The sequence below is a fragment of the Phoca vitulina genome, unplaced genomic scaffold (genome assembly GCF_004348235.1).
Source record: "Phoca vitulina isolate PV1807 unplaced genomic scaffold, GSC_HSeal_1.0 scaffold57, whole genome shotgun sequence".
NCBI lineage: Eukaryota > Metazoa > Chordata > Mammalia > Carnivora > Phocidae > Phoca > Phoca vitulina.
Window position 1 is genome coordinate 10,126,662 of NW_022589760.1, and position 21,628 is coordinate 10,148,289.

The 21,628-nt window shown below is 33.1% G+C and overlaps 1 protein-coding gene across 1 annotated transcript in view; it reads right to left on the minus strand.

Annotated features, from left to right (window-relative positions):
- LOC116623158 (dachshund homolog 2) overlaps positions 1–21,628 on the minus strand; it is a 259,182-nt gene that overhangs the window by 5,586 nt on the left and 231,968 nt on the right. The window contains exons 6-9 of the mRNA XM_032390087.1: positions 17,931–18,079; positions 17,658–17,805; positions 11,980–12,126; positions 9,960–10,025 (exon numbers count right to left, since the gene is read on the minus strand). Of these exons, the coding sequence (XP_032245978.1) occupies positions 9,960–10,025; positions 11,980–12,126; positions 17,658–17,805; positions 17,931–18,079 (510 nt within the window). The remainder of the gene's footprint in view (positions 1–9,959; positions 10,026–11,979; positions 12,127–17,657; positions 17,806–17,930; positions 18,080–21,628) is intronic.

Genomic DNA, 21,628 nt, shown 5'->3' on the forward strand with positions numbered 1-21,628 from the left:
TTACAATACCATTGACTGTATTCTTTATGCTGTGCCTTTTATTCCTACAACTCATTCATTCCATAATGGGAAGCCTGTATTAAAAAAAAAAAAAAAAAAAAAAACTGCAAAGAAATTTGTCTATTATGTTTTTGAAGTTTCAATTTACGTTTGGAAAAAGTTATTTTTCCTACCCAGAGCTCATGTTTTCTTTCAAGTGTTCCCTCAGCACTTACTCACTTATATAAACAATGGGGTTAGAGAGTGCACTTGATATGATGAGCACTGGGTATTGTATGTAAATGATGATTCGCTGAATTCTACTCCTGAAACCAACATTGTACTGTATGTTAACTAACTATAATTTAAATAAAAATTTGGGGAAAAAAAGGAGTGCACTTGTTTTGATAAGCACCGGGTGTTGTTATGTAACTGTTAAATCACTAAATTGTACACATGAAACTAATATTACACTGATGTTAACTAACTGGAATTTAAATAAAAACTTTTAAAAAGACAATGAGATTTCCTTAAGAACTGATAGGCTTCATCATAGGCATATTTGGGGCTATCAAACCTTTCTTTTGCGGTAGCTACCTTATTCATGAACTAATGGCAATATTTTATAAACAATTTCTCCAGTTAAGTAGTAAGTTTTATGTTTTCTTTAAGTTGCTTAACTAGTGATGTGTTTCTAATCTTCAAATGGGCACTGTACTATTTGGCACTAAATAAGATCATATCTGAAAGGCCATGTTTTCCTAACCTGAATAAGAGAGAGATAAAACAATGTGCTGGTTAATGCTCCTATTCAGTCTTAGGTTCAATCCAAATTAAATATTCAGTCTTGTATGAGTTCTACTTCATTGTGGAAACAAGTTCTGAATGTGCCATTCTCAAATCAAATAAGTGATAACAGTTTGGGGTCCAGTTAGATATTAGTACAGTAGTATAAATATGGAGCTACTATTTTGAAAATAGGAAAAGTAGACTAATGCAAGAAAGGGGTAGATAATAAAATAGTATAGCATTCGATTACTCTTCTTCTAGAGAAAGCATTGTTTTAGAGTCATTTTTTAACAGGGTCTGATGTGGCATCTTTTAAAAAAAATGGAAGTTTCTTGAAAATAATAACCACTTGACTTTATTAGACCCCAAATTTCTGATTTATATTTTAATCAAAACAAAGATCAGTACAGGTTGCCTTTTCTTTACAAATGGTGTCACAATAGAACATCAATCTCGTCACTTTTAACTCACTTTGTTTTTGTGAATTAATTCTTTAATTTCCCCTTTTCCCCTTTATTTAATCTCTAGTCTTTGAAAGACCCACCCTAAAAAGGTGGCATATACCCTTCTCTTCTCATATGAGGATAAATTATAAAAAATATATTTGCCATAACTGTATACTGAAGAGAATATGTTTTAAAGGAAGTTTTATACATCAATTATATGCCAAATATTTCACTCTTACTAAAATCTACACATGGAAACACAAATGCTAACTTCATATGTATTTTATTAGGAATAGTAATAATGAAATCTTGTATTTGTCATACTTGTCAGAAAGTATGGATCTAACATATTGAAGAGGATGATTAGGCAAATATAATAATTATTATTTTACTAAAATTAAGGAAGAGATAGGTTGAATTACTTCTCAAGCTTAGTAACTGAGTTAGCCAGTTAGTGACTGAAAAATTCTGACTACTAGACCAGGGCTCTTCCTACACTGTGTCTCCCACAGACCAGATATAAAATGTCAATAAAAGTGCATGTGTCCAATACACAGACCTACAATTTTTGAGCCACAATAAGAGCTCTAGATGTACTTGAATTCTACTTTCCTACAGAGAAAAGAAAGGAAAAGAAAGAAAAATAAATACAAACTAGTATTTATGGAACACTGACTATGTTAGGAGCCATACTAAGCCATTCTAAGCACTTGTGTCACATGTGGAATGTCATATTCTTTCACTACTTCTTATAGATAATGCCATGGTGAAAAGTGGTAAGTTGCTTATGTCGTTCTTCTAAAAATCTAAGGTTGTATTACCCACCTCCCATAAGCATATAATTTTAGAAATATTTTGTAAAGGTCAAATTTATATGAGTTTTATTTAGGAAACATATCGTAAATATTTTATGTAATATTTAAAAGTACAATTAAGTTATTTTTTACAACTTTTAGCTACTCCTTTTGTATGTTAAACTAATAGAAAAACATCATAATCCTACATTTCAAAGGAATTAAAATGTGTGATCAAAATATGGAGGAAAATGAAAATGAAAGTAATGGGAAAACATTAAATGTTTACTTGAACAACATTAAAAAGGACCACATCCAACATTTCCCATGGAAGGTTGAAATGCAGTTACCAGGAGACTGTAAAATTTGAGTTGCAGGTTATGCCTCACCCATTTTAAATGGCTACTCACCAATGCTGAGATCAACATGATATTCATCTGTATTTTTTTTAAAGTAAATACAAGCACTTAAAAATTTATGGGGCAATAGGGAAATAGTGAAGAAATGTTTATAAAAATGCTGTTTTCTTTAAAGTTAAAAGAGGAATTGGTGAAATGTTGTCCAAATAACCATTTGCATTACTGAGATAAGTAGATTGCAGTTTAAGTAAGCAGATTATTACTAATGTTAATTTTCAAACATTAAACAAGTAAATTATAAACTGTGGGGGTCAACAGATTAGGGGACTTCAAGGAGGTCTGTATAAAATCTAAAGAATGTTTTTCTTTAAATTTATTTTAATTTCCAAAATTGATTGCTATGTGGTTATTATAAATGAGAAAGAAGTTCCTTATAGCAAACAAATAAGACTTTATGCTAACGGCCCACGGTAAAGAATCCTGGCCTAAATTACATAACTGAGGATCTGTTAAGGTCTTGTTCCGATAGATGATGTGAGTTTTGCCACAAATAGAAAAGTTTTTTCTATTTTTATTTCAACTTCTCTACACCGTTTTAAATAGAAAAGAGAGCTGTATGGTATTTGTGTAGTTTTTATAAGCACTACCCCAATCTCTGCGAAGTTTTAAGGCAGAAGTGATTATTTAATTAGAGTTGGTTTTAGGCTATTTTTGGTTAATTAACTACGAGCTGGAAAAGCTTTCTTCCATCTAGGTCCTGCTGCATTGTTCTGCATAGGATAATGTTTCAGTCTAGTTAAATATCCTAGCTAGCTGACCATGAGAAATTTTAACAGTATGGATTGAAAGTGATAATATCAACACAAATTGACAATAAGGATAACGACCGAGGGAGTTAAGATTCTTATGTTTTATTTATTTTTTATTATGTTAAGTTAGTCACCATACAGTAGTTCATTAGTTTTTGATGTTTCAGAACCCACTGTCAGTAGCAAGCCAAATAACTTCTCTTAGGCTATTTCCCTACTTATAAAATGAAGGTTAATCATACCTATCTTAATTATCATACAGGGATAATCCTGGTAGAGGATGTGCATATTAAGAATGGCACAAAGACAAAATCCTCTTTCTGATGGAATTGTTACTATTGAGAGAACTAACAGTAAGCCTGGGCTTGCCACATTTTGTACAACTGAACAGGAAAACTTAACTAAATATAAAAAAAATCAAAGCCTTCAAAAAGAAGGGAGACTGGAGGGAACTGGGAAGGGAGACATCTTAAACGGATTTATTATTTGAGTTCCTGGAGGCAACCATGCCTAAATCTATCCCTGGAAGTTTCAGTTAACTCACCCAATAAGTTACCTTTTTAAATTAAGCCCTCCCTCACCCTATCCCCAAAAAAGAAAAGAATGGCACAAAGTTCACCAGGCTATACAAATACTAGATCTTGCCTTTCTTTTTTTCATTATTCCAGTTTTAGGATTATTCAATAAGCATGTTGGTATAGAACCAGAAAACATTTACGTGGCTGCAACATCATTCTGCTTTTTTTTTTTTTTTTTCATTTTATTCTACTTATTTAAAGAAAGTGGTATGACAACAATGACATTATTACAGCCTTCTATGAAAATGCTGTGTGCTTTTAATTAATTTAATTAATCATTAATTAATTAAATGTGAAACCGAGGGACTTTTAATCAGAGAAAGTTTTCCTTTTGCATTTTCCTCAAGCTTATCTGGGTATGGGGAGGGATAGAGTGAATTTTAAGCTTAAAAATGTGTAAGTACAGAGGAGGGAGCATAAAGTAACTGGTTAAGCAGTTATAGAGTTGAGTTAAACAACCCTTCCTAGGTAAGAGTCAGAAAGATCTTTTGATTAATGAATTAGTTCTATAGACTTCCAAAATGCTGAATAGCAGAGCAACCTATTTTGGATTACAAGTCTCACTATCTTGCTATCACTACAATTATAATTTCATCTATTTTGTAAGTGAGATGTAACTGGAATTGTATGTCTTAGATCTGCAGATGCGACTTTATGTTATCATCATTAGTGTGACAGCATTTCAGTCATTGCAAATATTCTGTTAACAATGTAGTGGTAGGTGGTGCAAGCCACCCCTTGACAACCAAGCCCTAAATCATCAAGTAATGTAAGCTCTACATCCTCCTTAGAAAGAACTAAAAGCAAAATGTGTGCTATAATCTGACAGGTATTTCACAGAAAAAGGTATGATATGGTCTGGGAGGTACCATCAATCAAGATAAAAATCCTGTGAAGAATGAAGAAAATGAGAGAGAAATACTTCCGGGGGGAGAAAATAAAAAGACTCGGACCATCTAATGAATCTTACAGGGAAAAAGTACTGCTGCTTTAAAGGAAGATGCTAAAATCTTCTCTGTAGGGTGTGTGCTACAGTCTTTTTTCACTCTATGATGGCAGTTGCAGTAAAGTTTCTCTGAGTAGTAAAAGGCTCCTACTCTTAAAGGAAGCATTTAAGAGGAAAGAAGACCCACTTCCCACAATCATTCTAATCTCTGACACACTGTACACTTTAGAAAAGAACGTTTCCACTTTACAATGGGAATATTAAAGTGCCTATGTATACCTTCCAGCATAGTATGAGACATAAAAGGGGAGGACAATTAATGATTGATGAAGATAGAGTGGGAAGTAGTCTGTGGAACCCCAAGAGAAAGATGTAGAGCACAATGTGGTGGGAATTAGTAGAAAAGCCTATAGAGAAATTCTACCTGCTCTCCTTTTAGTTTTTCTTGTCAAATCACATACATGGCAAGTAATCACATACGATTTAGTATTTCCAGTCTCCTTACTTGCTCCTACCATCACTTTCATTGCTATTCTACCAGATTCTGCAATAACAATTTAGCCCAAGGGTAATTGTTTCCAATAAATTTTGGCATGCCATCTGAAGCTCATTGGAGGAATGTTATGCTGGGTAACCAAGTGAGCAGCAAAGATGGAATATAAGGAAGTTTCAAAGGTCAAGGAAGGCTAGACATTGCTCAAATTGATTTTGAGAGAGTAGATGAGAATATACATAATCATATATATTTCATAGTATAAATATATATTAAAATTTCTATATTATAAACACATATATTAAATTACATTGTAAGATATAAGTGTGTTTTTTAGCATAGAAGTGTTAAAATTGTGTCTGTTACTGTTAGAGTCAAATGACACTTTAGTCACCTTCTTTTAATTCTTCAGTGGCATCTTCACCAAGTGCTGCATAGATGAGATCATGCTTTTTATATTTTAGAATGGTTAGTCTATGTTTTCTGAATAAGCTTTCACATTTTTCTGAACAAAAATGGCTCAGAAGGGAAAAAATTTTAGTAGGTTTATCTTTTGCATCAAATTTTGGTTTACTTTTAACATGTAGGTTAGATTTAATATCTATTTCCGGAGTGTTAGTAGCAAAAGGAAGGAAAATTAAGATTCCACCATATTTATGGAAAAATATATTCTAGTGTTAAATCATTTTGTGTCATGGTCAAACATGTAGAGAGAAAAAGCAAATGTAAAAATTATTCGCACAGATTGACATTCTTCTTGCAAAAACAGTTTCTAATTTGTCTGTTTTTTAAATTTTGTTTCGTTTTCCCCAAACAAATACAATGGCAGGAACAGGAGCAATGTGTCACTGTGCCCTTGCAATTTATGATGTTATCTCCCTTGAACTTTTTAAATTTTATTTCATTACTAGAAAGTCAGTTCATGAAGGCTGTTGTGTGTTTTCTAAAACTTAAGAGCTTCATATCCTGGGCTTGTTTTATCTGTCATTATTAATATGATGAGGTCAATTTTCAAAAATTTAAGAACATGCACTGTCAACTGTAGCAGTAACCCCTAACAATGAAATATAGTCATACAAGAGTTAACTAAGGTATAAACATGCAAAAGAAGTCTCCCTGTGATCGTAAAATGATGTTATTTTCTGTTCAGCAGTTCATGTTACTGCCATTCGTGCTAATTAATTAAAGGAGCTGTTGCTCTAACGGGCAAACAGGGAATCTAAGAAACTGCAAGGGTTTTTAGGTCTCCAAGTGAAGATAAGGCAATCTGGGCGCGGGCAATCAAATGTAATGAAATCACTTGTCAGTGCTAAGCTTGCAAAAACTGTGAAGTTTGACTAGGGAGTAAAAGGATTATAATTAGATTTCCGATAGGATAATAACTAAATGGCAGAACACAGTAAAGAGAAAATATTACTTTGTTAGCTAATGGTACTGCTGTTCAGTTTTAGTTTTTATCAGTGCACTTGTAGCTGTGCTAATTTAATTTGCTTTTATCAGCAGAAATGCACTACGCAAATGGTACTTGAACGTCATTTGCAAAAATCATTGATCCGAAGGTGCACTTAATGACACCCAGTATGTTTATTTTATGTGAAACAGAGATTGGATGATAAGATGGTTAATGTGCTGTCTTGCAGGTCCTCAACTGAGTTATGTGAATCTAGGTGGGACAATATTATTGTATATGCTCCACCAAATCCTTCACCTCCATCAATAGTGGACAGAGCCATTAGAATGAATATGTATTCATTGTTTGATCACCTTAAAATATTCAGAAGGAGCTGCTATAATAGACTGCTAAAATAAGGGTTACAAAAGGTGGCTTATGCATACCTTGTCTGTCAAACAATATTCGAAGCATAAAAGAAATGAAATAACTAAGCTAAAGAGATTTAGAATACATATAAGAATCTTAGCACAAAGAATCTTTGTACTAAAGTCCATGTGATAATTATCATAAAACTGTATATGACTTTATTACTTTTAAAGGGGGCCAAGCAACATTCTTCCAAAGTCCTCTTTAAAACTCTTTTAAGGAGATATCCCATTGGAACTAATTTAATTTCCAAAAGCGAGAACACTGGGTGATTGATAGATTTCTATCCAGCAGAGCTATTGACAATAGGAAGAGAAAAGGCTTCACTGATGCTGGAATTGTTTGCTGTGATAAATATGAGTTTTGGAAATGGCACTGGATTGGCATGCCTGAATTGACCCTCATAAACAATGCTAGCAAATACTTTTCCAAGATAAAAAATGGGTAACTGAGGGAAATGGAAAGATGAAATCAGTATCAAAATAAGTCCCAAAAGATAAAAACTATAACACACAAGAACAAAAGTAATTAGGAAGAATGAAAAAATAATGGCTAAGTTTGCATTTTATGTTTTCCAGGCATTATACATTTTCTGAAGTTCATAAATGCATATAAAAGTAATTTTTCAATACTGAACATCTTAAATAATAAGTAACATTACTGGGATTTTCAGATAATTATTTGAATTGATTGATTTTGTGAACTATATGCAAAATAGTTCTGATAGTATTTTCAGGCACCTATCCTACTGGCTAATAAAACCTTTTTTTTTTTTGCTCAAAAAATAAACTTATTTTAGATATTAAATTGTGATTCTACTGTCATATTAACACAAAGCATTCACTCTAGTTTTCCATAAATTGATGATGGGAACTTTATCATTTATAGTGCTTAAATGCTATGCTAAGAGAGATGAGAATGTGTACTTTTCCATTTTCATTACATTTATCAAGATTATTTAACATAACCTAAAAGGCAGATATTCAATAAGTAATTATTAACACACCATACTTTACCATATATTGACACTGTTAATGACAAATATTAGACAATTTGATCTGTAATTTGAAAAAAGTAATAAAAGTTAATTCCCTTGCTTTAAAATCAATTCTATCTTAATCCTTTTAAAAGTGTACTAATTCCCTCATGTTTAGCCAGCAAAAAATAGTAGAACTTATTAAAAGTATGCTCAATGAAAATAAATATTAAATGTGTCCTACCCTAATCACAAATTAATATGCAAAAGCTATTCTTTGCAGATTTTGTTAAAATAAGGAAATTTAAACCAAATAGAAGGCTTTTGATTTATATCTAACCTCCCCTGAATAAGATATCTGTTTTTTGTTGCATGGAAATTAAATAACTTTAGGACAGTAAAAAAGCTTGTATTTATTTCAGAGTTGGGAAAGATGTTACTGCTGCAACTTAAAGGCACCATATACATTAAACAAACAGCAATGAATTGAAAGTATAAGATTAAAGGATAATAAAGATACAACCCACTGATGGTGTGTTTGCTTTAACCTCTCCAGTTCCAAAGCTGACCTTATATCCCATCAAAGGAGGGGCACAATCAAACTCAATGTTCCATAAAAGACTGGGTCTGTATTTGTGTGCCACAATTAAGAAGTCATCAAATGCTTCAGGCTTATTCAACCCTACCTTGGCCCACTATGTGGTAGCAAACTCAACTAGTGGTAGCCCACAACTAGTAGGGCTTTCCTCATAAATTTAACTGTGGTGAATTGATTGGACAAACACTGAGTCTCATCCATACTGGCTTTGGTCACATTGACACAGCTTTTAAATTGAGGGAAGAATGCAGGCAAGCAAAAGAGGGATAAGAAATATCAAAAGCTTTACTGAATGAACTAAACATACATGCTTTCACACTTCGCAAAATTAACGCATTAATTAGGTCTACTCAACTGCAGCAGAAACAGGCATTATCAGAAGATCTATGAACTCTACATTCCTTGTTTTGTAAAAATGATGGACAAATCTACATGAATGAGGGTTTCTAAATTTTCTGAAACTGACACATAAATGGTGACACACAAAAGAACCCAACTGGATCTTTTAGTCACGTCTGGTTTTGTTGCCTTCATGCAGATCCAGTCATCACAGAATGGAAAGGCATTGATCAGTTAATCCTCTAGCAAGCAAGATATCCATGATTGTCTTGCTTTCTGAATTTAGGAAATCATTTTCTCATGGAGTTGCCTTTTCTTTTTTATTAGAGTGAGACATTTTTTCATATTAAACATAAAAATAAAGGTAATCTGCATACAAAGGGCTAGAAAACTGCATTAGAATCAGACTAGAAAAACTCCAGTGGTTAAATTCAATTTCTCTTTTCAGGTTGTTTTGCAGTCCAGTGAAATTCTATATTGATTTGTTTCATCTATTCTCTTACTACTAGGTATTTTTAAATATTTTAAAGGATCTAAGCATTTATGGGAATCCTGAGAATCATGAATAAGTCGTGGTCTTATTTCCATATTTATATGGTTTCTCAAGTTACCTAATTTGGTATTGGAATTTAGAAGTTGATAAAAAGTATTGTCTAAAACTCATTAAACATATTGATAGGTTATGATTATTCTACCTGTGGCTTTTACAAACATTAGTGAGATTTTTAAAAGTATATTATTGAAAAACTTTGGAAAGGTAAATTATATTCACATTTATGCATTTTTAGAATAGCCTAACACATAAATATACACCCTTTTAACAGCTAAACATACAAGAAATTTGCCCACATTGTGTATGTAAAATTATTAGTCCCTATGTATATAATCTCAAAAAACATTGAAGACTTCTGCCTCTGCCATAAAGTAAGAAGAATTAAACTTATTTCTTTTATTTATATAAAGAATATCAACATAGGAGCTCATGCCTACCCCATATCCGACAGTTATAGAGAGGAGTATGCTGTTTACTGTACCTTGCATAGCAGTACTATCATGAGAAGTCCCATTGTTGTCTATTTCAATGTCTGGAATTCCAGTATCTGAAAGAAGTGACATTCAAGATAAAGGTACAATTCTATTTGTTTCTGATTCTACTTAAAATGAAACCAGTAATTTGGTCCTATAGATAACACAAGACCTTAGATGGAATTTTTGTTTTTGCTTTTGTATGTCTGTTTTTAATGGTAAGAGGGAGGATTATAAACTATAGCTGAATTCTACAATTTGGCATATAGTTTCAAGTATATAGTAAATACTTATTTACTTTATTCTCTAGATATAATTCTAAGGAAAATAATCCCCTCAGACTATCAGGTAACATGACCTGACTGTAGAATAAGAAAAAGATGGATACAATTGCATAAATGGGACTTCCCCATTCTTATGCTATACTTTTCATTGTAAAATATGATAGATGATGAGATTATCTCTATGCTAAGCACACTGAACACCAAAGCACAAGTTATGGTTTGGGGTCTTTATGCAGTATTGGCTATAAGGACAAAAAGATACACAAATTGTTTTTGAAAAAAATTTGAGATAAAAGAAGTAGTTAGGTTTTTATTTTCAATTTTAAATATGAGATGTGATTATCTAAAAGCTATCCATATCCATGAAGCACAGCTTTATATGAGCATTTCTGTATATACACATTTGCTTGGACGCTCTTGGGTAATGTGATAATAGATGCCAATGTATCACCCAATGCCATCAAAGATTAATATAAGAAAATGATTTGAATACAAGGTACCCATCATGCTGTAGAAACAGTTGTTTTTCCTTCATGATAGAAAAGCTAGACCTAGATGGAGTTCAATTATGGGTGGATTTTAAATATGTAAAAAAGAAGTCAAACCACTTCAGAATGACAAGTTCAGGGCCTCAAATAACAATAGTGAGTGCACAGAACATATGTCCCATTGCTACTCAAGATGTCCCATTGTGTAAAATATTAATGTATAATTACTTACTCTTTTTTTTTTCTGTGTCTCAACAAGGCATGGTTAGCATGAGCTAATAATCTAGCATTGTATTTCTATTGATTGTGAGCACAATGATCCAAGACAGTCACAGTAAAAAGGGAATTGAACTTTTGGAAAGAAAGAATATGACTCACATTTATAAAAAATTCTCTACTCATTCTTAGTATAGGACACTGAAGCACCCTTTTAGTTTTATATGTATGGGGTATGTGTACATGTGTGTGTAAATTTATTAGGCTTATACTTGCTGTACACACATATTAGTTAATATACATATGTATATTTAACATGTCAGTTAAAAATATAAACTGTCAATGTGCTATGAAAGAAGAACCTGAATATTCTATGAGATGAAATGATGTTGTGGGGTTTCATAATCGAAAATGTAATAAGAAAAATTTGGAATTAAGATATTTCATGACAGAAGCATCTCTTCTCATAAAATCTCCAGGAATGTACTTAGAACACTTTTTTTTCATCCAGGCCCTCCTTAAACCCTCAACGCTGATGCAATCTACATTAAAGAAACCAGCATCCTATAACTCATTAAAATAGAGTACACCAATCATCAGCATATTTTAATATGAATGGACATAAAATACTTACATTTTAGGTGCAAGGAGTTACCAGTATTACTGCTGCTACTGCAAAAGTCAGCAGGGTTTCCTGTTATTCCTAGGCTTTTTGTATCTCCCAGAAGAGGGATTATTTTGATACATTTAATTAATAACTAAAGCACTTGGCCTCAAATTGATTTTTTAATTATTCTTGAACAGAGCCTACCCCTCCCTTCCTTCCTTCCTTTGTTCTTCCTTCCTTCCTTCCTTTCTTCCTTTCTTTCTTCTTTCTTTCTTTTTTTCTTTCTTTTTCTTTCTTTCTTTCTTTCGTTCTTTCTTTTTCTTTCTTCTTTCTCTTTCTTTCTTTCTTTCTCTTTCTTCTCCCTCTCTCTCTCTTTTAAATCGGGTTTTTTTCTTTTTGTACCTTGAGTGTGAAAGTCCAAATCTGACATTACCTTTCAACATCCTCAGGCCACTGTCACTACTAGTGGCTTGCCTAAGTGCTTGTTCCACTTGTTCCCGGCGCTTTGATTCAAATTCCAAGGCTTCCTGCAATTTTCTCTTGGCTTTTTTCTCCTTCTTCAGACGCTTTTGCATGGTAGCTAAAACATGGAAAAGTAAATGGTTGGCAAAACTTCGGCCAACAGTTGCCAGTTTTGGTGGATTATAAACCATAGATACAGATACAAAGAGACACAAATCATATCATTAGCTTCTTTTGGTTCCAGTTCTCATTAGATTCAACCAGATGTTCAATCATACAATTTGCTTCTTTTTGCTTTCACCTTTCCAGTGCATATGCTTTATAATAAACATACATTTGTATGGCAGTGGTAGTAGCGGTAGAAAATTATTTTCTACTTTCACTAACTACATGCTTGTAATGATAGCATTAAATATTTGATAATTTCTTAGAATTATTGGACACCTGCAATATATTGGTTCATAGCAGGGTTTTAAGTATACCAATCTTCATAGTCTTTCTGAATCAGTTTTTAAAAATTGAGATATTTTCATTGTGACAATAGAAAAACATTCAAGAAACATGTAAAATTAAAAATTTTAAACATGTTAAAAGTGTTTACATATAATTAAAATATTTTTATTGAACTAATTATGATGCTAATTTAAGTTTCATTTGCATTTATTTCACAGTTCAAGGTCTTTCACATAAATGACCTTCAGCAACTTGAAAAGAATAATTTACCCAGGTAAATTTATGTTTATGTGAAACAAAAATTCATAAGTCTGAGGTAATAACAAAATTGCAAAACTTGAAAAAAAGACACTGAGAAAATATGGTTTCTGTTACTTTTTAAAATATTTATTTATTTTGAGGGGGGAGGGGCAGAGGGAGAGAATCTTCAAGAAGACTCCCCACTAAGTGTGGAGACTCAGTGCAGGATCTATCTCACAACCCACAAGATCATGACCTGAGCCAAAACCAGGAATCTGATGCCTAGCTGACTGAGCCATCCAGGCACACCTGGGTTCTGTTATTTTTTGATGAAAGATTATTAAATGAGGTTCAACATAAAAATATTTTACTATTTTAATTATACCTAATTATCACCATTCATATAAAGCATTTAACAAATTATTTAAATCAGAAATCTAGATTATTCAAATTAATGTATAATTTAATGTCCTTAATAATACAAAATTTTGCTTCTGGTAAAATCATTGGCTCAAGAACATTCTATATGTTGATTCCCTTGAAATTTATGATTACCTATATTACAAACAATGTCACAGTGAGGAGAGAAGCAAAAAAATGTGCACCTTTAGCTCAAAAGACTGACCTAAGTAGCTTGCATTGTTTCAATAAGGATCACTTATGTGCTAATTGCTACATTCTTAAAGGGTCTCATAACTGCCTGTAAACCTCACTGATAGTTACCATGAACTGAATGATAAACACCAGAGAAATATCGTGAAAGCAGTTTTATGAGTTGTTATTTGAAGAAGACATTTATGATGTCATACTCCCTGCACATCCCCTCCCTTTTGAGCACTAAGCATATAACCACCAGCTTCATACAGCAAAAAGTACAGCTCTTTCTGCCCATGGGTCCTGTCCCCATGCTACTTAAATAAACTTACTAAGTTGCACTGTAAAACATCTCAAGAATTCTCTTTTGACTGTCGTGCTCAACAATCCCACAGCATCAGCATATTACTTTAAATTATATAAATAAATAATAATAACTATCATTTATTTAGGATGTACTATGTACTGAACATTTTTTCTGGGACTATATCTAGGTTTTTAATTGGAAAAAAAATAATAGGAATTCTAAATATACATATATACACAAAATTATGTTTTTATATAATATTTACATATATATAATTACTATTCTTTCTATATACTTGGAGAGTTGTTACTTTTAACCATAAGATCAATTTCCCCCCTCTTTCTTTTTCTTTTTTCTAATTTTATTTTATTTTATTATGTTATATTAATCACCATACATTACATCATTAGTTTTTGATGTAGTGTTCCATGATTCATTGTTTGCATATAATACCCAGTGCTCCATTCAGTACGTGCCCTCTTTAATACCCATCACCAAGCTGACCCATCCCCCCAACCCCCTCCCCTCTAGAACCCTCAGTTTGTTTTTCAGAGTCCATAGTCTCTCATGGTTCGTCTCCCCCTCCGATTCTCCCCCTTCATTTTTCCCTTCCTGCTATCTTCTTTTTTTTTTTTTAACATATAATGTATTATTTGTTTCAGAGGTACAGGTCTGTGATTCATCAGTCTTACACAATTCACAGCGCTCAACATAGCACATACCCTCCCCAATGTCTATCACCCAGCGACCCCATCCCTCGTACCCCCACCACTCCAGCAACCCTCAGTTTGTTTCCTGAGATTAAGAATTCCTCATATCAGTGAGATCATATGATACATGTCTTTCTCTGATTGACTTATTTCACTCAGCATAATACCCTCCAGTTCCATCCACGTCGTTGCAAATGGCACGATTTCATTCCTTTTGATGGCTGCATAATATTCCATTGTATATATATACCCCACATCTTCTTTATCCATTCATCTGTCGATGGACATCTTGGCTCTTTCCATAGTTTGGCTATTGTGGACATTGCTGCTATAAACATCAGGGTGCACATACCCCTTCGGATCCCTACATTTGTATCTTTGCCCCCCCTCTTTCTTTTCAATCATATGACTTCAGATAAAGAGTTCACCCTTTGTCATAAAAAGTTGGTTATACTGGATATGAGATATTTAGGGAACTAGAAAGGATTTTAAGTGATTATCCAGTTCAGCTATTGGAATAGATGATGATACTGAGGTTTATAGAGATGAAGTACATAATTTTTTTCTAAATCAATGAGGATAAGAGATTAGGTTCCTATAATTATGCTAGTCATTGTATATAAATGTGAAAAACAGTGCTTAGCACAGAGCAAGTTGATAAGCATTAGCCAGTAGTAGTAGTACTAGTAGTAGTACTAGTAGTAGTGGCAGTAATGATAGTAGTAGTGATAATGTGATATGTTATGGTAGTAGCAGTGGTATTATTATTAGATCATAATATGCCACATTTATTAAATACAAATACTTCAGAATAAGTTTGATAGTAGATAAAATACTGCATCTACCATGTCTAGGCCATTTTTATTTTTATTTTTCTTAAAGATTTTATTTATTTATTTGAGAGTGCAAGTGAGCATGAGCTGGGGACAGAGAGCAGGAGCAGGCATGGGAGGAGAGCATGAGAGGGGTGTGGAAAGCATGTGGGGGGTAGAGCATGAGCCATAAGCAAAGGAGAGGGTAAGAGCTTGAGATGGGGGAGGGGCAGAGGGAGAGGGAGAAAGAGGTTGAAGCAGGCTCCCCACTGAGCAGGGAGCCCAACTCTGGGCTTGATCCCAGGACCCCAGGATCACAACCTGAGCCAATGGCAGATGCTCAACCAACTGAGCCACCCAGGCTCCCCTACCATGTCTAGTCCTCTTTAAAAGACAATAGATGTGATAATAATTATAAAGATAGACCTGAAGAGTCTATGAGAAGTTAATAAACAGAAATTGGTATGAGCACAACCCTAAAACTTAGAAGCCATTTTTATTCTATATAGTAGATATGCAGAAGTCAATCTGAGAATGTTATTATATTTAACATATGATTATTAGGTTCTTTAGTAGAAAAATTATTCAACTAAAAATATGTGTTTTTATGACTGTTAATCATAATAATCTATTTTGCATACCAAATGCCAGAAATAAATGATTTTTTTCTAAACTTTAAAAGACTAATTAACTTTTGCTTAATAGTATTTAATGACTTTGGCAAGATAAGGAGAGGTTTAATTCTTTTGTTTTTAAGATTTTATTTATTTATTTGTCTGTTTATTTATGTAAACTCTACAACCAATGTATGGCTTGAACTTACAACCTTGAGATCAGGAGTCACATGTTCTACCAACTGAGCCAACCCCCCATGGTACCCCCCATTTTTTTAAGATTTTATTTTTGGGTGTTATACAAAAACAATGAATCATGGATCACTACATCAAAAACTAATGATGTATTGTATGGTGACTAACATAACACAATAAAATAAAATTAAATTTAAAAAAGATTTTTTTTTAAACAGGTTTAATTATTTTTAAATGCAGTGACTGAATTTATATTTTGAACCAGACTAACAGTGATTCCCAGGCCTTAAGGAAAATATACAGTAAGTTTTCAATTACTTGCCAAAATTTTTGGAATATACTACTTTGAAATAATGAAAAATTAGTGGATTTCACTCAACTGGAATTATTCTTCCTTGTTTAAGGAGACATTATCTACCTTGTGGATTTTCTCTCCCTTTCTTTGCCTCTCCTTCCCACTCTTTAATTATTTTATTGAATTTTTACTTAGTGACCCTTCCATAGAAGAGTAAGCAGAGAAGAGAAGAAGTTGAAATTCACAATCATCACTTTTGTTGATGTTTAGTAATTTATGGTAAATGTAAGGAAAAGGTGGAAATTATTAGCCGAAGTGAAGTTTTAAATTTTCTCTGGTTTTGATATGAACTAGTCTCTTTATCCATATATGTACATAATCTAATGTCTACCCATGGTTGGGAAAGTTATTCTATTTGTGAACATTAATTCTCCATTCTCTCTCTTTTGTCTCCATCCTTACTTATGCAATCCTTGTTCAGTCCTCACCACCACTGCCAGGAGCAAACTCATTTTACATAATTTCCTTGTTTTTAGTCTTACTCCAAGCCCTCTTTAATCTATTCCCAATGCCAAAGTGGTCTAATTTAAATCAGACCAGATCATGCCCCCTGCTTATCTTTGACTACTTCCCATCACCTATAAGACAAAATCCAAGCTAATCTTTTACATGGTTAAAAATGTCTTTTACAGTTTAGCTTCTACCCTCATCTTTCTCCATCATCTCTTACAGTTCACTTCATAAAATTCAGAGCCACAGTAATAACAAACTTTATCGTTGTCAATGTATGAGGCTTCTTGCCTTCATGCTTATGCTCACTGATACCTCTATCTAGAATGTCTAAATCGCTCAGATGCTCTCATGCCCTTTCTTAGCCTACTGATCTTCAGATTCAAGTATTAGCATCAGGAAACCTTCCTCAATCATTCACTCCCCCACCAAGCTGAACTAACTACCCCTTCTCTATATAACCATATATACTGTGCATCATTGTTCTTGCCACTTTGTCTTGAAATTAACTGGTTGGTTGTGCTAGCCTTCTAAAATGTAAATCTCTCAAGGATAGGGACTGAGTTTTATTTATCTTAAATCCCCAGAATCTAGCACTGTTCTTGGCAAAGATTAAGCATTTCATCTACAAGAAATTATTAGATTAACTATATCCAGGGGTATTTTATGAAATTGTGAGAAAACTAAGAATATTCATATTTTCCAAATCTGCAACTGGCCTGAAGTCCAGATCTATTTCATTATCTTTAATAATAAAGAGAAATAGTATAAATATCTTACCAAGTGGATTACACACAGTATTTGATTCTTAGCTTGTCATTTTTTCAGTAGTTCCAAGCTATCCCTGAGAATATTTCTACTACTATTGAGAATATCTATAACAAAATATTTATTCTGTAATTGAACTTGTTAAACTTACTTCTGCTTTGAAGCTCAACTGCGAGTTGTCTTTCAAGGTTTTCTCTAATTTCTCTCTCTCTATAGAGCTCCATTCGCAGTTCCTTTTTTTCTTGTTGAATCTGCTTCTCCTGGATGTGAGCATTATCCAAAGCCACTTTCAGTAGGCCCTGTCAAAGTACAGCAAATGACATGCAGTTCATCTTATGTGTTTTAGTTTCTCAAATCTGAAATAATTAATGTAGATGCTAATGTCTTGTATTACATTTATTTTGTTTATAGAAATATTGTTGACCTGAATGTTGGTCAACAGAGTCTCCACGGAGGACAGACTATCAGCAAAAATGAACGGTCCAGGGAATCCAGGAGGCAATGCCTGCCCAGGAGTCAGTTGGATCTTGTCCAAGGGTGTCTTCATCATTGGAATTTGAAATGGTACTTCTTCTGGAAAAAACAAAATTATATCAGAATGTTCACAAATTAACAGGTCAAAATTTTCACTGTGTATCCTTTACCTCTAATAGCATCTATAAATATTTTGTTTGTAAAACTAGATGATGGAAAACTCTTAATTGGAAGTTATACTTATTCCCCAGCTGCTTCTAGTTCCTTAAAATAAATGTTTCAGTAAATAATCAGTGAAAATGAAACAACATTTACTGCTAAAGAGGCATGAGACTTGGAGAAACACATTTATGATATGTTTATGAATACCTATAAATTAATCAAATCCCCTCCTTGTAAAGCATACACTGTTTTTTTTTCTTTTCAAATCTGTCATCTATCATTGATTATCTATCTATCTATCATCTATCTATCATCTATCACCTCCATTCTTTAATAGCTTTATCAAAGTATAATTCATACACAATAAAATTCACCTATTTTAAGTGTACATTTCAATGTTTTTTAGTAAATTTACAGAGTTGTGCAACCATCATCGCAAATCTATCTTAGAACATCTTGATCACCCCAAAATACCCCTCATGCCCATTTACAGTTAATGTCCTTCTCCCACCCTCCAGCCCTTGGCAATAACTAATCTACTTTCTGCCTCTATAGGACTGCCTTTTCTGGATATTTTACACAGATAGATACAATATGTGGTCTTTTATGTCTGGCTTCTTTTACTTAGCACGTTTTTGACTTTCATCCATGTGGTAGCATGTATCAGTGGTTTCTTCCTTTTTATTGCTGAAAAGTATTCCATTACATGGATACATTGCTTTTTGTTTAATTATTCACTAGCTGACAGGCATTTAGATTATTTCCAGTGTTAACTTTTATTTTGAAGAATACTACTTATGAAAAAATATTACCTGTGGTGTAAAAACACAAGTTGTATCTTTTCTCCCCTTTTATTTTTATATTATCTTCTCCCACATTCTCATTACTTTAACAAGATTCTCTCTTAGTTTCAGATAAAGAGACACCAGTAGAATTTTTGTTTAATAAGATGTTTTAAACAGATATATCTAATTACAAAAAGAATCTTCTTTTACACTGAGAAGATAACTACTTGACTATGTACTTGAATTCTGACTGGACATTTTTTATGTTAGATGTACGAACCAGACAGCAATTTTTTCCCTGCAATTATAAACTGGGACATTTTTGACATAGGTAAAAATAAACTGCTACAAAGTAATAATCTTAGAAGGTAGCCAAACAAATCCTGGTATTCTTTTTTTTCTAATTCATCTATTTATTTGAGAAAGGGAGAGAATGGAGGGAAGGGGCAAAGGAAGAGTGAGAGAGAGAATCTCAAGCATACTCCCAACCTAGCACAGAGCCCAACACAGGGCTCAATCTCATGACCTTGAGATCATGATCAGAGCTGAAATCAAGAGTTGGATACTTAACTAACTGAGGTACCCAGGCACCCCCAAAACCTGGTAAATTTTTTAGTTTAAATTCAATTAGCCAACACATCATTAGTTTCAGATGTAATGTTCAACAAATCATCAGTTGTATATAACACCCAGTGCTCTTCACATCACATGCCCTCCTTAGTGCCCATCACCCAGTTACCCTATCCCCCCACCCACCTCTCCTTTAGCAATTCTCAATTTCTTTCCCATAATTAAGAGTCTCTCATGGTTTGTCTCCCTCTTTGGCTTCTTCCCATTCAGGTTTCCCTCCCTTCCCTTAAGGTCCTCTGCACTGTTTCTTATATTCCACATATGAGTGAAACTATATGATAATTGTCTTTCTCTTATTGACTTTTTTCACTTAACATAATAACCTCCAGTTCCATCCATGACGATGTAAATGGTAAGTATTCATCCTTTCTGATGGTTGAGTAACATTCCATTGTATATATATACCACGTCTTTATCCATTCTTTTGTTGAAGGACATCTCAGCTCCTTCCACAGTTTGACTATTGTGGACATTGCTGCTATGAATGTTGGGGTGCAGGTGCCCCTTCATTTTACTATATCTGTATCTTTCAAACCCTGGTATTTTTAAATGGCTTCAACAGCAGTGCATGATGGGGTGAATCATAGCACCTCAAACAAAATTACTCTATTCACTACAGTCTCTTCATTTCGGTAACTGGGCACAAGCAAAGTTTGAAAATATGCATCTCCTTAGTCAAAAAAATTTTCAGTGACCCTATATATTGTGAGAGCAATTCAAGAAAAAAAAAAAAAAAAAAAAAAACCTAGGCTTGAATCTGGACCTAACCAATTTTCACAAAAATTTAGCTATTGGTTCTGGTTCCAGTAGGGAAAAGAATATGGATTTATCATATAGTTAGAGCTAATTTTTCAATTGCAAGCAGCCTATACATGTAGTATGCAGAGTCTTGAACTACACAGATTTCATAGTCATGGTTTGCTCCATAGCAAATGGTTTGCCCCATTTACTGAATGGGAAGCTGTGGCATAGAATTGTGGGAACCTTCTGTGAGATTTTTAACGGGACAGCATTATCTCTGAAATAAAATGCTTTTAATAGAGATCACCATTTCCAATTTCCTTTTTTACAAGTTCCAATTTTCCAAAATCTATATGGATAAAAAATGCTGAACAATTATTTTATAGAATTAACAGTTTCATATTATTTGAATCCAAAATGTTATAAAAAGCATTTGTTTATTGGTCTTAAAGAATTCAATAAAATGTATAAATTAACCTGTTAATTTTCTTTTAGCATAGGAAGCTATAATGAACGTATTCTTAGGAATTGTTTTTTTCATAAAACTTTAAAAATAATTTTTGATTATAAATGCATGATGCATGTGTTTTGTACAATTCCCTTGTAAAATTAACCCTAAACTCTTTCCTTCCCTCCTCCCTTCCTTCCTTTCTTTTTTGCCAGTGGTATTTTTGGAAGAGGTGAAGTATTCCAGAGGGAATGAGCACATTATCAGAAATTCTGTGATCTATTTCAACTGCAAAGTTGGAACATTTGAAATATGTCATTAAAAAACTAAATTCTAAAAAAAACCCTAAATTCTAAGATGTTTTAGGCATCATCTCTAATGCTCATAAAGCACATTTCTTAACACCTAACCAAGCAATATTATGTCTTATTTGTATTGTTTGAAGTCTATATTTAGCTAGTATTTTGTTTTCTGCACATGACAAGTGTATAGAATACTAATTTATTGATAATAGCTGGGGAGGTTTTACACCTTTGTATTGATGTTTATAAATCTTAAAGTATGAATTTATGTAGCCTGGAAGATCTATTTTTACAAAATGAACTGCTACAAAGTTAGAACATTGACATCCTGCTGATTCAGAGATAATACAATGTTTTCCCTGAATAAACACTTTGTATGGGGGCAGAGTTCTTAAAATTAATGGATTCTTTGTTATATATCACTCTATACACAAGTAATCTCAGTGGTAAGAATCTGAGGGGTATTCTACAAACAAGGTACCCCAAAACGAAAGCAATATATTCAGTATGCATAAAACAAAATTAAAACTACATTAAAATTCCCAGAAGTCTTCTATTTGGAGATGAAATAAATGCCATT